Source organism: Ovis aries, chromosome 9, assembly GCF_016772045.2.
Source record: "Ovis aries strain OAR_USU_Benz2616 breed Rambouillet chromosome 9, ARS-UI_Ramb_v3.0, whole genome shotgun sequence".
Classification (NCBI taxonomy): domain Eukaryota; kingdom Metazoa; phylum Chordata; class Mammalia; order Artiodactyla; family Bovidae; genus Ovis; species Ovis aries.
In genome coordinates, this window is record NC_056062.1 from 32557002 (window position 1) to 32574330 (window position 17329).

At 45.5% G+C, this 17329-nt stretch overlaps 1 protein-coding gene across 1 annotated transcript in view; it reads right to left on the reverse strand.

Annotated features, from left to right (window-relative positions):
• PRKDC (protein kinase, DNA-activated, catalytic subunit) overlaps window positions 1-17065 on the reverse strand; it is a 133830-nt gene extending 116765 nt beyond the window's left edge. The window contains exons 1-15 of the mRNA XM_042254176.2: window positions 16868-17065; window positions 15141-15217; window positions 14945-15037; window positions 14549-14623; window positions 13574-13682; window positions 12940-13052; window positions 12753-12852; window positions 5368-5423; window positions 5251-5281; window positions 4643-4800; window positions 3347-3493; window positions 1953-2117; window positions 1383-1551; window positions 974-1023; window positions 60-185 (exon numbers count right to left, since the gene is read on the reverse strand). Of these exons, the coding sequence (XP_042110110.1) occupies window positions 60-185; window positions 974-1023; window positions 1383-1551; window positions 1953-2117; window positions 3347-3493; window positions 4643-4800; window positions 5251-5281; window positions 5368-5423; window positions 12753-12852; window positions 12940-13052; window positions 13574-13682; window positions 14549-14623; window positions 14945-15037; window positions 15141-15217; window positions 16868-17021 (1623 nt within the window). The 5' untranslated portion in view covers window positions 17022-17065. The remainder of the gene's footprint in view (window positions 1-59; window positions 186-973; window positions 1024-1382; window positions 1552-1952; window positions 2118-3346; window positions 3494-4642; window positions 4801-5250; window positions 5282-5367; window positions 5424-12752; window positions 12853-12939; window positions 13053-13573; window positions 13683-14548; window positions 14624-14944; window positions 15038-15140; window positions 15218-16867) is intronic.
• Window positions 17066-17329: the final 264 nt, after the last annotated feature.

Here is a 17329-nt window from a genome sequence, read left to right on the forward strand (position 1 = left end):
AACTATGGACACTGTAGGGGAGCCAAAGCGCTTCAGTGGCTTTCAGCTGCAGTGTTTACCATCGTCTGGTCACAGCTCAGCAGGCTCCTGAACAGGTCCACATAGTCTCTGCAGGTGGGCACTCTCCACTTGCCGGTCCTGACTTCCCCCAACACTCCGGGGTCCTCAGACTCGGGCTCGGCTCCCTGGCGGGAAAACAGACAGCCAGCCACGCTCAGGACGGACGGAGAGGAGCAGCACTGCTGTGCCTCCCGATGAGCATTCCCGGAGCTAAGGGAGCCCCCGGCTGAAGCATGCAGCTTGGTTGAGGAAGACAGCACGTTATGAAAGCACAATAAAAAAGCTAGGAAAAAGTCACCATTCTCTAGGACGGAGATGGTGATGTACAAACTAAGCTTCAAAACAATACCCAATAATTTACCTCCTCACACAGATCTCTCATCTCCTCCTATTTTCTCTAACTGAAGTAAACTTAAAACAAGCCTCCCATTATATACTAAGTATTTTGTCCTAGAGTTTCAAGGGGAAAATATCCTTTCGTAAAAATGTAGGTATGGTAATAAGGTTATGTTTAAGGATGTCTCACACCCAGAAGTTTATTTATCTGAAAAAATAGGTATTACATCCTACATCCACCAAAATCTAAGGCATTGCTAATAATAGAAAGGCCATTTTTCTTTCTCCCCATAAGAATTACCCATCATTGCAAGTAATTCACACATTCGTCTGTAATTTCAAACGCCTGAATATATTATATTAACATTGCATTTGGGAAAGCAGCTATCATATGCTATAGAAAGTAATGGTAATTCGTTTACGTGACAACCATCCTATTGGACAACTTCATTAAAAAAAATCTTTCAGGCAATCAAAAAGGCCACTTCTGTATATTTACAGACTAAAAGTTCCAGCAACATCTCTAACTTGCAGGGTGACAAAAGACTAATTTTCAAAGCACAGATTCAGAATGTACCTTTTGAAGGATCACTGGCTTAGAACATATTCTGATTAAACTTTGATGTACTAAAAAAAGAAAATAAAAACAAAAATGAAAAATTACACTGAAAAATACTAAACTCTCAACAGACAGCCATTTGAATATACAGTACCTCTTGGTTTTTTCTCTAAGTTTGCTAACACCTTTAATTTTTTTTTTCTTTGTTTTAATGTTTAGTTTCAAATTTTAGACTACTAAGATTCAAAAGGAAAAGATGAAGAAAGTCAGAAAACTAGAGAAAAAAAGATTTTGGTTCACCAAAATATTAGCAGTTCTACAAGAGGCATCATAAGACAAAAACGAATTTGGCAACTGGATGTTCTTTATCTCAAACAACACGGTAAGATTCTTCATGCATCATCTCAGGAGTAAGCTCCAAACTCACCCACAGCACCAATGCAACTCCAGAGGATGGGCCCCTTCTCCGCCAGGGCCAGGAACAATCGCACAATGGCCCTGCAGCACACCAGCTGCATCTTGGGGCTGTACTGGGGGAAACTGTCCATCTGCAGGACCACAAGGTGTTCCAGGACCGGCGAGTGCACCTCAGGAACCTGCGGGGACAAGAGCACACTCAGGTCGGGGCTGCGACAACAGGCACAGCAGACACAGGGAGGCAGAATCCATGAAGAAGCAGCTTGTTACCTAGGGGACTAATTCCTCGCTGGGACTGTCTGAACACAGCGGAGTAAAACTGTCTGCATGACATGTTACCTACGATTCTATCTCAAGCAGCAATCCTAATCTTTTAGAAATATGAAAAGAGTAACAGATAGCTTTTCTGCTTTGGAAACAAATCATCAAGTTTCATGACAAAAACTATACCAAAAAACCGTACAAGGTACTAGCTAAAGAGGTCACCTTGGTCATACTGGTGCCTGAACTGCATCAAACCAGCTGAAGACCTGGGCTAATCTCGCCAAGCCCATGTTCAGCGGGCCACCCCCTCACTCACGGCGTCGAGGTGCAGCAGGACGCTCGCCACGGACTGCAGGAAGCTGGGCAGCTGGTACACGTGGTCCTCGGCAGCATCCGCCTCAGTGAGGAACAGCTGCCGGCAACGCTGGATGAGCTCCACGAACATCAAGTCCACGTCGCGGGCATTCACTGCCTTGCATGGCTGCAGGGAGGCAAAACCAGTCTCCATCAATCTGTTCCACCTCAGGGTGATGGCACCTAAGCCGTCTCGTTAGGCCACGTTATTATAACGGAATGTTAATAGCTTCTCAGTGGAGAATACAGATATAGAATGCACTGTACGTCAGAAAGATGCTTTCCGAAAAACCTGTAAATACATTTTAAAGTTACTAACACAAAAAACACCTACTGATTGTCACCTGTGTTTCTGGCAGGGGCAGACTGCAGACAATTGGGTGCCATCCCTGCAGAGGGCCGATGCCCAGAGGAGGGACAGGCCCAATCCCCCCACAGCACAGCAGCAGCACCCACAGCCACACCCTCCTAACTCAGAGACAGTCCAGCCGCACATGTCCCAAAGGCTCCTCAGACGCTGGCCCCAGTCCCGCCTCCTCACGGGCCTGGACCAGCGCCTGATCCGCATCCTCTCCCTTGTTCCACCTTACTCTGTCTACACCAGCTCATTATAGTGAACAGGTCCCCACTGCCAGACCTCAGGGTCTGAGGATACAAAGTCCGTGCTCTCAGTCACCTCTGAGCCTCCTCACACATTTCCTCTGCCCTAAGCTAGTATAAACGAGCCACGGAAACATGTGGAGATGAAGACTTTAAGGGGAAAGGAGTGTTGGGAAGAAGCAAATGAGGAAGCATCAGGATGGAGGACTGAGCAGAGGGCTGGAAGAGACTCTCCATCCCAACAGCAGGGGAGTAGCCCTGATGGGGATCTGTACAGAGAAACAGCAGGAGACGTAATCCGCCAGTGGGAGCCATAGACCCCTCCAGGAGGACGCAGCCACACCAACTCCCAGTATTCCCAGCAGACCTCACCCAGGCTCAGGGACTCATGCCAGAGTGAGCGCAGGGGCTCATCAGTGATGGGCGGCCAGGCGTGGCCAGGAGAACATGGTGTTCCTCGTCTCCAGGCTGCAGCCATGTCTCGGTTCTGTCTATCGCTGGCTGAACCCTTACATGAGTCCCCTAACTTGTCTGGCCTCACTTTCCTCATCTGTAAAGTGGAATAATATTCCTAAAAGCTTATAGGAGAGTTATGAATATTTGAGATGATACATAGGAAGCACTGAAAAAACACATTAACAACAAAACAAACAAGAACAATGTTTTCAAAAGTGTGAGATGCTATTCAAAAGATACTAAAGTATATTCATTTAAACATTCAAATGAAAGTAAAAGGGGTCAATAAGTGAGACATACCCCCGCGAAGAGCCCATATCCACGGATGGCGATGGACAGGTCCTTGCTGTTGGCGTCCACGTTCCTGATGATGCTGTAGAACTGCTCCATGAAGAAGCGCAGCGGGCCCCTGTGCGCCTCGGCATCGTGTGCCACCAACAAGGAAACCTGCATCACACAACGTTCACTTTAGAGGCATCCATCCAAACGTGAAAAGGCTGGAACAGCCGAATGGGACAACATCAGGTCCACAGCAGCTATTACTTGTAAAGAACCATCTGTTCAATCCACTTAGTCTCCATCAGGTTCGGAAAAGCCACTTCCTTAAGTAAGCCTTTATTACACGTGATGCATTCTTCCTAGAGAAAGGGACTGAGAGAGAGACCAGGTAGACACAGGAAGACGTGCACAAAACACAGGCTCCGGACTAAAGCTCCCTGATGAAGCAGAAAGCTTCCTTAGACTCATCTTTGACTCAAGGTGACACAGAGCTGGGCAGGCCCAGCAGCTGGCGAGCTCAGAGTCACCCACAGACAGGACCCCCAGGAGCGAACACAGAGAGGGTTCAGAACTAACAACCAGGGGAAGAAAAAAAAAAAAGGTGTCTCATTTCTCAAAACAATAAGCTACAATAATTACGTGAGCCAAAGCAAGTACTCTGAGAAGCAAGCAGATGACGATGCACCACACACAGTGACACCTGCCAGAACTCGAGACCAGCAAGGGCATCAGGAAGCTCTCGCAACCTGCCCACGACCGTCCGAGACAAGGATGGGAAGAAGCCAGACAATCACCAAAGGGAGAAGGAAGACATGCATCCACAGTGCCGACCTGCGGCCCGCGCCCAGACCTGTACGAAGGCCCCAGGTCTCAGCACCCGGAGACGGCAGGCCACCTGCAGGCTCCCTGCACCCACACCCAACCTAGATAGGAGAGGTCGCCTCAGCTGAGAAGCCACAGAGACACAAGCATCCAGTCTAACAGGACAGCAGACCCTGCCACCGTCTCCCTCCCCTCCCTGCTCCCACCCTGACCCAGCCACCGCCTCCAGGGAGCCCTGACCTTCTGACCGCCAGCCTTCCCTCCGTCCCACCTCCTCACTCTTGTCCGCCCTTGGCTCTGAGGACCTGATCAGACTTGATGTCTTTGAAGCTTTCTTTCTTCCAAACCTGCTGCCACTCCTGTGGCAGAGGGATAACCAACTTTCCTCTTTAAGTACTACAGAAGCTAATGGACCAACTTGTATTTTTTTTTTTCAAATGTTCATGCAGAAGACTGGAATTTATGTCTTTGCATAGAAAGAGTTTTACATAGTACCTGTTTCAGAAAAGACTCCAGAGCTGAGTGTGCAGCTTTCCTCAATTCCACATTCATGTGGCTGCACCACTTCGACAGGACTTCAAACAAAGAAGCGTAGTTGTCCAGAAGGCAGGTGCTAAACTGAGATGCGTGCAGGGTGAATAAGGACAGCCCAGCTGCAAACACAGAACACACCGTATTTAAAACAGGATGACAAAGGGCAGGACAAAGAACTTAGGAAGCTTCAGCCACACATCAAACCAAAACTGTGCTCACAAAGCCCCCGAATCCTTACTTCAGGGGCCTGGGGTCCCCTCACACCTGATGCCTCCATCCTCTATTTGAATCAAGAGGCCCACAATCCGGCCAGTGACCCCCAAAACAAAGGTCAGAAGTAGGATCAGGGTTTATTTAGATAAAGATAGAATCAAAAGATCTGGATTGTTCTGAAGTAATTTCTTCTGAAATGGTGCAATCTTAGTGTGACCATCTCGAACAGCACCAAGAGCTGCCATCAGTGACCACGTGGGAGCATCACAGGGGTCACAGCGCCACCTTCACTCACAGTTTAAGCAAACATTCACTCAGACACCAACCTAATAACCTCCTTAAAAGTAGAATCTTACCCAGAGGCACGGCATATCTCTTCAGATCAATCTATTAAAAAAAAAAAAAAAAAACTACCATCAATGTTTGACAATCACAAGGCTCAGTCGTGAAAGAATTAGAATACTAAATCCTACCTGAGGACGGATTGCCTTTAATGCAAAATCAAAAATCTCTCTTGAAGTCTGGGGATCTGAGGAAAGACAGAAAGCAGCCACTGTCACAGATCATAAGGTGTGTCTGGCAAAGCTCATGAGACTCACGACCCACTGCTCTGCTGGAGACAGTGGACCCCTTCCTCTATTAATGAACATGCTAGTACCCAGTACTACTGCCTGGAGTCACATAATCACAGCATGCCCCAAAAACCTGAATTTTAGCCTCAGACCAAGGCTCAAGTCCCAGTCCTGCACTGGTTACATCAGTTTCCTGTCACCACTGTAATCAATTCTCACCAACTTTGTGCCTTAAAACAACACAAACTTACTACCACCCAGTTCTGGAGGTGAGCAATCTGGAATCAACATCACAGACACAAGCAGAAAACCCCGAGAATGACCTGAAAACAGCAGGATGGACCTTCCACAAGTGGAGACAGGAGTGGCCCCTGGAGGAAGGTAGTGCTGTCAGGCCATCCCCAGCACTGGGGCCCCAGGGTCTGGACTCCACCTCAGCTCCCCAGCTGGAGACCCTGCACCCAGAAGATGAGGTGCAGGGTCTGACTCTCCATCTAAGCCAGCAGCACCACCCACCTCACCCGGCTTCATCTGCACACCCGACACAGTTGGTGTTCCTCCAAGCTGCACCCCCAGCAGCCCTTTATGCGGGCCCTTGGCTGGTATCAGGACCTCCCCAAAGTGACCCCTGCCTTGCCAACACCTCAGCCAGCACCAGCATGCCCCAAAGTGGCTCCCTCCACCAGGCTGCCCCCACAAGCCAGAGCACCAGCCACAGCGGTAACCAGGCCTTAGAAACTGCAGCACAGTGGCCCCCAGGCCAGGTTGGCCCACCCACCACAGGGGATGCTCCTGGAGTGCCCGGCTTCTGGAGTGCCCAGCTCCAGGGCAGTCCAGGGAAGGAGAGCTGCACTCCTGGACCCCACAGGACACCTTCTACACAAAGACCAAGAAACGTAACTGAGCTACCAAACACAAACAAATAAAGAATTAGGCAGAACGAGGGGCCAAAGGTCATGTTACAAGAAAGAAGACGACAAAATCTCAAAAAAAGAACTGAGCAAAACAGAAGTAAGTAACTTCCCAGAAAAAAATTTCAAAGTAATGGTCATAAAAATGCTCAATGAACTCGGGAGAAGAATAGAAGAACACAGTAAGAACTTCAACAAAGAACTAAAAATCATATGACCATCTCAATAGATTAAGAAAAAAGTTTCTGACAAAACTGACACCCATTTACGACAACTTTTAATGAAGTGGGTAAAACAGGAATGTACTTCAACACAGTAAAGGTCGTACATGACAAACCCAGGGCCAACGTCATACTCAATGGTGAGAAGCTGAGAGCATTTCCTCCGAGATCAGGAACAACACAAGGATGACCACTCTCATTACTTTTATTCAACATTGTGTTGGAAGTCCCAGTGAGAGCAATCAGACAAGAAATAAAAGGAATCCAAAGTGGAAAGGAAGAAGTAAAACTGTCACTATTTGCAAATGACATACTATATATAGAAAATCCTAAAGACTGCACCAAAAAACAATTAGAATAAATGAATTCAGTAAAGCTGCAGAGTATAAAATTAATATACAGAAATCTATAGTGTTCCTACACATTAATAATAAACTATCATAAAGAAAAACTGAACAAATAATCCTATTCATAGTTGCATCTAAAAGAATAAAATACTTGGAATAAATTAAACCAAGAAGGTAAAAGATCTATACCCTGAAGACTCTAAGACATTAATGAAAGAAACTGAAGACAATACATACAAATATACATATAAAAATACATACAAATATACATACATATATGCATACATACAAATACACATATGTATATATACAATATACATATGTGTGTTGTGCAATACACACAAATATACATACGTATGCATACATACAATATACATACGTATATTGTGCTCACAAGTAGAGAGAACTAATTTTGATAAAATGTTCACACTCCTCAAAGCAGTTGACAAATTTAATGCAATCCCTATCAAAGTATCCATGGCATTTTTCACAGAACTGTAACAGTTAAGCAAAATATTTGAATGGAAACACAAACGACTCTAAATAGTCAAAATACTCTCTGAGAAAGAAGAGCAAAGCTGGAGGCATTGTGTGCCCTGATTTCAAACTGCACTACGGTAATCAAAACGTTATGGTTCTGGCACAAAAAAACAGAAACATAGATCAAAGAAACAGAATAGGAAGCCCAGAAAAAAACCCACAGAAATATGGTTAGTTAATCTATGACAAAGGAGGCAAGAATATACAATGGAGAAAAGATAGCCTCTTCAACAAACAGTGGTAGGAAAACTGGACAGCTACATGCAAAAGAATGAAACTTGACCCTTTTCTTACACCACATACAAAAGTAAACTCAATGGGTTAAAGACCTAAACCTAAATCTGAAACCACAAAACTAGAGGAAACATACACTGTGCTCTTTGACATGAGTCTTAGCAGTACTGTTTTTGCTCTGTTACCTCATGTATGCATGCGTGCTCAGTCATGCCTGACTCTTCTGCAATCCCATGACCTATAGCCTGCCAGGCTCCCCCGTCCCTGGGATTCTCCAGGCAAGAACACTGGAGTGGGTTGCCATTTCTACTCCAGGGGATCTTCCCAACCCAGGGATCGAACCTGCATCTCTTGCATTTCCTAAATGGGCAGGCAGGTTCTTTACCACTGGCGCCACCTGGAGTTACCTCACTGCTGCTGCTGCTAAGTTGCATCAGTCCTGTCGGACTCTGTGCGACGCCATAGACAGCAGCCCACCAGGCTTACCTGTCCCTGGGATTCTCCAGGCAAGAACACTGAAGTGGGTTGCCATTTCCTTCTCCAATGCATGAAAGTGAAAAGTGAAAGTGAAGTCGCTTGGTCGTGTTCGACTCTTAGCGACCCCATGGACCCCATGGACTGCAGCCTACCAGGCTCCTCCGTCCATGGATTTTCCAGGCAAGAGTACTGGAGTGGGTTGCCATTTCCTTCTCCAATGCATGAAAGTGAAAAGTGAAAGTGAAGTCGCTCGGTCGTGTTCGACTCTTAGCGTGTTCGACTCTTAGCGACCCCATGGACCCCAGGGACTGCAGCCTACCAGGCTCCTCCGTCCATGGATTTTCCAGGCAAGAGTACTAGAGTGGGGTGCCATTGCCTTCTCTGGTTACCTCACTAGAGGATGACAAAAGCAGAAACATGCAGGATTACGTCAGGCTAAAAGGCTTTTGCATGGTGAAGAAAACCAGCAACAAAACAGAAAAGCAGGCTGCTGAATGAGAGAAGATATTTGTAAATGATAGGTCTAATAAAGGGTTAACATCCAAAGAACACACTGAACTTAGCAACTCAATAAAAAAAAAAAAAGAAAAAAAACTCAGTAAAAAGAAAAATGAGCAGACTGTGACAATACAGAGATGCAGGATGGGGTGAGAAGTGGGAAGTAAGTTCAAGAGGGAGAGGACGTATGTACACAGATGGCTGATTCATGCTGATATTTGACAGAAACCAACATAATATTGTAAAGTAATAATCTTCCAATTAGACACAAATAAATTTAAAACTGAAAAAATATAAAAATAAAAAATGAGAAAGAGGACCTGAATAGACATTTTTCCAAAAACACATAGATGGCCAACAGGCACAAGATGCTCAACATCACTAACCAGGGGAATGCAAATCAAAACCACAAGATCTCACCTCACACCTGTCAGAATGGCTGTCATCAAAAAGACAACAAATAAAGAGTATTGATGAGGAGGTGGAGAAAAGGGAACCTCATGCACTGCTGATGGGAATGAAAACTGGTGCAGCCACTGCAGAAAACTGAGCGGAGGTTCCTAGAAAACTACAGTTACCACGTGATCCAGCATTCTACTTCTGGGTACTGATCCAAAGAAAACGGAAACAGTAGTTAGAAAGATACACACACTCCAGTATTCATAGCAGCATTATTGACAATGGCCAAAACATGGAAGCAACATTTAAGTGCCCACAGACAGAAGAACGGATAAAGAAAATGTGGCGAATGTGCAGGTATACGTATTTCTGGGAATACTATTCAGCTGCAGAATGAGGTCTTGTCATCTGCTGCTACACAAATGGACCTAGAGGGCATTATGCTAAGCGACGCAGGGTCACGGAAAGACACGTAACCTCACCTAAAAGCGGAAACTAAAAGAACAAAGAAACACGGAAACAGATACGGAGAGCAAACTGCTTGTTGCCAGAGGGAAGCGAGCGGGGAGCATGAGAGACCCAGGCGCAGATCAGGACGTGACACACAGCTTGGGGAGTATGGTCAGCACTGTCATAACAACTCTGGTGACAGACACTATGAGACTTGTCGTGGTCATTTCCTAAGGTGCTTCATCGTCAGATCACTATGCTGTACACCTGAAGTAACACAATACTGGTCTGCAACTACGCTTCAATTAAAAAATAAAATAGGGAACTTCCTGGCTTAGAACTTGGTGCATTCACCGACAGGGTCCAAGTTTGATTCCTGGTCAGAGAACTAAGATCCCACAAGCTGCAAAGAATGGCCAGAAAAATGAATAAGTCATTAAAATAAGACAAAGGAAGGAGTCCCTGGGTGTGCTCCTCTCTAGAGGCTTGAGGGCTGCCTTCAGTTTCTAGAAGTTGCTCGCCCTCCTTGCCTTGGGGCCCCAGTCCCATCCTCATAGCTAGCTTCTCCCGTCACAGCACCCTGACCCTGACCCTCGTTCACAGTCAAGTGTCCCTGTGATCACACTGGGTTTACCTGGACAGCCTCGTCTCAACGTCCCATCCACACCTGATTCCCCTCTGACTCAGACCTATGGCACATCTTTGGAAGCCATTATTCTGTCCACCTCAGTCCAGTGTTCTAATCCAGGAAACAAACATATTATCACCTGCTTTAGTGAGTTGTCACAGGAATTTCCCTTGCAACATGAACAGGATAATCCTTAGCACATGGTTAATGAGCAATAAGTACTATTAATTTTCTTGTTCACCGAATGTCAGTTAACACGCCAAGCAAAGACAAACAGAAATAAGCAACGTCACCTGCCACCGAGGTCAAGTGACAAAATAGACAGTCTAGGAGACGAAAAACATGTCGCAGAAAGTGCTGTAACAGAGAGGACTACAGAAGCCCAAGAAAGCGGCTCACACGAGGAAGCACAGAGGCTTCAGAAAACAGGAGATCCCTGAGCAGGGAGCTGAGAGGGCGGGATGCACCATGGACAGGGAGCCGGAGAGAGAGACCAAGGAGGGGAAGCAGCAGCAGCTCGGCCAGCTTCTCTACTCAGAGGCAGCAAAGACTGGGAACACCTGGTTGATACGTTAGAAACCGCTGCTTCCTCAGGTTGAAATGATCAGATCTGGCAATTTCTTAAGCTGCAATTCAATAAAAACAAACACATGCAGGAGGTAGAAAAATCTGACAATTATCTGAACAAAAATGGTAAGCAACAGCAAACAAGTTCTTTAAAGAATTTTCTGGAATTTAAAAGTTTGATTTGTCCTTTAAAAACAAATGAATTCATTATAATGCTCTCACAGCTAGATTATCCTCTAAGCTTAAATTTGAGATACTATAGAAGAACACTACTGACAGTTAAAAAGAAAATTGTATTAAACAGAGTTTAAAACCAACAGGCAAGGATCTGCGGCACAAGAATTACAAAATGCTAATGGAAGAAATCAAAGAGGACCCAACTCAACTAAATGAAGAGGTGCGCTGTGCTCATGGGCTAGAAAACTCAACATGGTTAAGGCATCAACTCTCCTCCAACTGATCCACAGGTTTAGCACAAAGACCACAAATATCCAAGCAAGACTTCGTCGACACAGACCAATTCATTCTAAGATTTACATGGAAAGGCACAGACCTTATAATACCCAAACGATTTTTAAAGAATAAAATGTGAGAACTACACAGGACATTTAAAGCTTACTATATAATTATATCATACAGACAGTGTGGTGTGGGCAGGGCAACAGAGAACCAAGATCCACCCCCACAAGTGATGAGCCAACCAGCTAATGCCCAACTGGCTTTCTACAAAGACACAACGATTCAGTGACTTGGTGATGATTTCATGGATGTGGCACTAAAATCACAAGCAACCAAAGGAGAACCAAAGGAGAAAAGCAACCAAAGGAGAAAAACTGAACTTATCAAAATGAAGACCCTTTGCACATCAAATGGCACAATCAATAGAGTGAAAAGACAACCAAGGGAATGGGAGAAAATGTTTGCAAATTATGATCCCATAAGGAACTGATATGCAGAATACGTAAATAACTCATACAACTCAGTAACAAAATGTCAAATGATATAATTTTTCAAATGGGCAGAGAACCTGAATAGACATTTCAACCAAGATGACACCCAAGTGGGCAAGAGGCACTTGTGAATACACTCAACGCCAAGAGCCATAGGGGAGATGCAGTGAGAAACCACCTCACACTCACTAGGAAGGCTACAATCAAACAACAGAAAACAAGTACCCTGAGGACATGAAGAGACTGTGCCCTGATGGTGGGAACAGGAATTAGTGCAGCCCCTGGAAATTACAGAACCACCACGTGGGCCGGCAAGCCCACTCCTGGGGATGCTCTAAGGGAATGCGGGGACTCCAGGTGTTCACACACCCATGTCCAGCAGCATCATTCACAACAGTCAAAGAAGCAGAAGCAACCCAAGTACTCACTGATGGCCCAATAGATATACGTGTACTATATTCATACAGCGGGATTCTGTTACAACAGGGGTGTACCTTGAAGACCTTAAGCACCATGAAATAAGGCAGCCAGGACCTGCTATGAGTCTGTTTACACAAACGTGAAAGGACAAAGCTCAAGATGGGAGAGTGAGCAGTGGCTGTGGGAGGAGAGGAGGGGAGGAGAGGGGAGGGGAAGGGAGAAGAGAGTAGGGGAAGAGAGGGGAGGGGAGGGGAGGGGAGGGGAGGGGAGCGGAGGGGAGGGAGATGTGGCTACAGAAGGACAGGAGGGAGGCTGCTCCCGCGGCAGGCTGCCAGGGCCTCGACGGTCATGGGCACACACTAGCCCACATGCGATAAAGCAGCACAGAACTAAATTCAACACCCAAGTGGGTGCATGGGAAGCAACTGGAACCAAGCAAGACCCGAAGGTTCATCAGGCTGCACTACGTCATGACAGGCGTCACCGGGAGGTGCCAGGTGAAGGACACACGTGGATCTCTGCATTGCCTCTCACAACTGCATGTGAATCCACAACTGGCACAAAATTCAAAAATCACACAGGAATTCATTTCAGACTAGTAGTTCTTCCATAAAGAAAGAAACTCAAGTGCCGTCAAGCGATACCTTCCTCCATGGACTTGGTGAAGTTACACATAAGTGACGCCAGTCCCTTCAGACACCCCGCCAGCACCGCAAGTTTGGGTTCTCTCACTGTCGATGTCATCTGAAAGGAGAGTTTAACAAGGTACCATAAAAAGAGAAAAGCCCACCAGATACAAGGAAGCAGAATAGATTATAAAGTTTATCATACCTGGGACTTAAGTTCACCCAGAAAAGCCCGGAAGAGTTTATCCGAATTATTTATCATCTCGCTAGGATGAACTTCACCTAATACTCCTAGGAGCTCATATACTTTTTCTAAAACTGAAAAATAAATTTTAGACAAATTAAGGCCTAAAATTAAATAAATTAAGCAAAAATCCCCAAATAAAAGGAGAGGATTTCACTTCGAAATAATTTAACAATAAGCCACACAAACTATCTAGTTTTATGTACTGAATCTTTCCTGATATGTTTTATGTGAATGTATTATTATAAGCTAAATTACATTTGACATGTGAGTTTTCTATTTGAAGAAATCATTTTGTATAGATTAAAATTTTTATAAGCACATTTAACACATTATTTGTTTCCATTTTGGTTTCTTTTCAGCAAAAAGAATTCATCTGTATTAAGCGGGGAGGAAATCCAAAAAAAGAGAGAACTGACTCATTTTTTCGTGCAGTAGAAACTAACACATTGTCGTAAAGCAACAACGCTCCAACAGAAGTTTACAAAGTTCATCTGTAAAATATAAACACCTTGGCAGAAAAAATCCAAGTTTTACACTAAAAACTTGTTAAATTTGCTAAAACATTTTAAAGACACATTTAAATACGTCTTACCTGTATCTGGTATTTTTGCTTTCAATGCAAGTTCTCCATAGAATTTGGTAAATAACTCTCCAACTCTTAATTCATCCATGAGTCTAGAACTCCTCAAAGTCTGAAGTAACTGAGAGAACGAACACGAGTTAGCAGAGTCTAGGAGGAAGCAACGGAAGGCTTCCATCTATTGCACCTGTTCGCACACAGCCATGTTCCACAGCCATGGTCTCCAGGCACTCATGCTCGGCATCAAGCTAGGTTATGGGGGATGAGGGGCTGAGGTGGGTGGTGGAAAAACAGGGGAGACCAAGTGGAAAGGGATGTAGACGTAATTTCACCTTCCCAAGAAAATTATCCTGTGACTAGACCCTTTCTCTCAGAGGCACTTAAGGACCAACAAAACCCAGAGAAATTCTACAAAAAAAAAAGATACGCATCTAAGCAGATACCCAGGTGAGAGTGAGCCCAATGACCACATACACACAACACACAGACCCTTCACAGTGTGAGTGTAAGGTTTCAAGAAAACATTCAAGGACAAAATGAGGTGAATCTGGGCAAGTCTCAGCAGCGTTAGGTTTTCAGAGTAAGGGCTTCCCTTACAGCTCAGTTGGTAAAGAATCCGCCTGTAATGTGGGAGACCTGGGTTTGATCCCTGGGTTGGGAAGATCACCTGGAGAAGGGAAAGACTACCCACTCCAGTATTCTGGCCTGGAGAATTCCGTGGACTGTATAGTCTATTGGGTCGCAGACTCCAACAGGACTGAACAACTTTCACTTCTCACTTCTTGCCCCTCACAGACCAAATTCTTCCTCTGCTCCCCAGAGCGGTGTGAGGGGAGAACACCAAGGTGCTGCTGGGTGATGGCTGGAAACAGACACCTTCTCACACCAATGGGAGTCCTCAGCATCCCTCACCCACAACTCTCGCTTTCAGTTCAAGTTATATGTGTACCATAAAATACACGCACTTAGAAATATTTTTTTAATTACCTTAATAAGAAGTTCTAGGGCTGGAATTCTACATTTAGCAGCTTTATCTTTTGTGTAAACACTGGTACAAGTATTCTAGGATTTAAAAGGAGACATCAAAATCATCAACAAGATCTTCTTATAACTAAGACTTAATAGCTAAATCTACACCTGGGAGAAGAAATACCAATACTTGACATACTACATTTAATAGTTTTCCACAAGGGCCTCAGCTTGTTAAATTTTTTAAAAAATTAGCCACTTAATTTCTAATACAATCAAGCAAAAATAAGTAAACTCCTCAACAAGAAAGGCAGAAATAAAATTAAGCTTAACCATGTTAAGTTACAAGTTACCATGTAACTTTCCATGTAAGTTAAGAGATGCTGATATATAAAGAGGTTTTTTCCTTCTTACCTTAATATCTAGAGAATAAGGTGTGATCTTCTGGCCAATTTTTTCTAAGAAAACACATAAAAACTTTAGGGCTTCTTCTCTACAATCACGAAACTATAATAAAAGAAATAAACATTACGGAAACATGGGCTAAAAAAAAGTCACCTCAACATGAAGAGACATACACTAGAAGAGCAAAATGAAATGGTCAACTTACTTCATCAATGCTAAGTGATTTCCGAACAAATACAAGCAAACCAAAATCTTTGGAAAAAACTAAGGAAGTGTGTAATGCTGGAAAAAAAAAAAAAAAAAAAGTAAGAGAGTTGCCAAGATTCTCCATAAACGCACACTAAAGGTGATGCTTGTTTTTCAATTCAGCCTCATAAGTGACAAAACACAAGCCTAAGTCTGCCTTGACACGGAAAACGGGAAATTCTAGACAATGTTCCACAGTGATGTCAGAATAATGGCCCCAGAGGCCAGAACCCTGATGCCTAGCGTCACACCTGTGAATGTGCTAACTTTACACAGCAAATGAAAATTAGGTTGCAAATAGAATTAAGGCTGCCAATCATCTGACTTTAAACTGGGGAGTGCCCTGGGTCATCAGGGCTTCCCTTGTGGCTCAGCTGGTAAACAATCTGCCTGCAATGCGGGAGACCTGGGTTCCATCCACAGGTTGGGAAGACCCCCTGGAGAAGGGAAAGGCTACCCATTCCAGTATTCTGGCCTGGAGAATTCCATGGACTGTATGGGGTCTCAAAGAGTTGGTTACAACTGAGAGAACTTCACTTCACTTCTGGGTTATCAAGGGGGCCCAATGCAGTCACAAGGGCCCTCACAAGTGGAAGGGGGAGAAGGAGATGGGAAGGCAGGCAAGCAGGACAGGTTCCAGGCGTCTTACTTGACACTGCTGCTTGAGGAAGCGGGGAGGGGGGCAGCGTGATCTAAGAAATGTAGGTGTCTTCTGGAAACAAGGAATGCCAGAAGAAAGGAACCTCAGTGCTACAACTGCAAGGAACTGAATTCTGCTAACAACCTGAATGAAAAGGAAATTAACTCTCCCCCAGGGGCTTCAAAAAAGGAGTGGCCCTGCCTGCTGCCTCGGTTTTAGCTTGATGAGATAGATCCCTGCTGGCTTCCAACCACAGACCAGTAACCGACAAACCTGAGCTGTTGTAAAAACTAAGTTTGTGGTGTATTTCAGGACCAATAGGAAATTAGTACACAGCCCTACAATCCCTCAAGTGAAAGGATACATCCTGGATAGAGTGAACCTCGAACTGCTTTACGACAAGGTTACTAAAGGAACAAAACTGAACAGATTGGAAAGCATTTACACAGTGATGCTGTCCTCATGAATACAACCTGGCAGTCTGTAAGCACTACACAGCAATCTCTTTAAGGCTTTATTTCCCCCTCTTTATTAACAATGACGTTTTCGGAAGAAAATCTCATCCTCTAATTAAGAGGACGCATCATGAAGTCTGCATATTTGTGTTTTTAAAAGGGGGTGTAACTGAAGTTTTCACGCAATGACACATTAAAAATGCTAAGAGGCACTTCTGCTGCAAAGGGTCAAGTTCTTACCCAGGCATAAGTCAAAAGTTAAGAGCATGACTCGTTTCTCAAAAGGAACAGCAAAACTGGGGTTTGGAAAAGGTGCTGGTGGGTTGAGGCGACAATGAGGTGGAAGAACATAAAACTTTCCTCTCATCGTGGCTCCCCACCGTGGTTAGCAGTGATGCCAAATTCAGAGCATTTCCACCACCTCAGGCTTTGAAATACCTTTCCTCTGGCGTTAAGAACAGAGGAAGTTGACAAACAATTTTACACAGATCACAAATTCCCACGGACCCGTTCAAGCACCACCCCGGGTGCCCACTCGGACTCGAACGGGCTGCCGGGCACCGGCCGTCCGGAGCCCGGAGCTGTACCCACCCAGCAGCGCGGGGCCAGAGCTCAGCACGCACTCCTGCCCCAGGCCCCGCAGCAGCTGACCACTGGCCACCGCCGCGCCGCAGCGATCGGCAGCGGACAGGGACTCCTGTAGCTGCAGTAGGGAGCCCCGCACGCAGGATCCCGAATCAGCCATAACCTCCAGCTGCGAACACCACTCTCCCTGCCGGGACCGGAAGTGCCGCTGGGCGGGAAAGGGCGGGGATGGGAGGATTTTCCGGCGCGTGCGCACAACTGCCTGGGCCCGGACCAGCCTCTAGGACTAGGGGGCGAGGTGCTGGGCCGAATGGGGCCTTAGTGGGCCGGGGAGGGGAATCCATGAGCCCTGAGCACACCCAGCCTCGGCCCTGTAGTGCTCCGGACTCCATGCGGGCGACGGGTCCCTGATGGAGATCCTCGAGGAGATGGCCTGCCCTGTAGGACCGGCGGCTTAGACATCCTAAG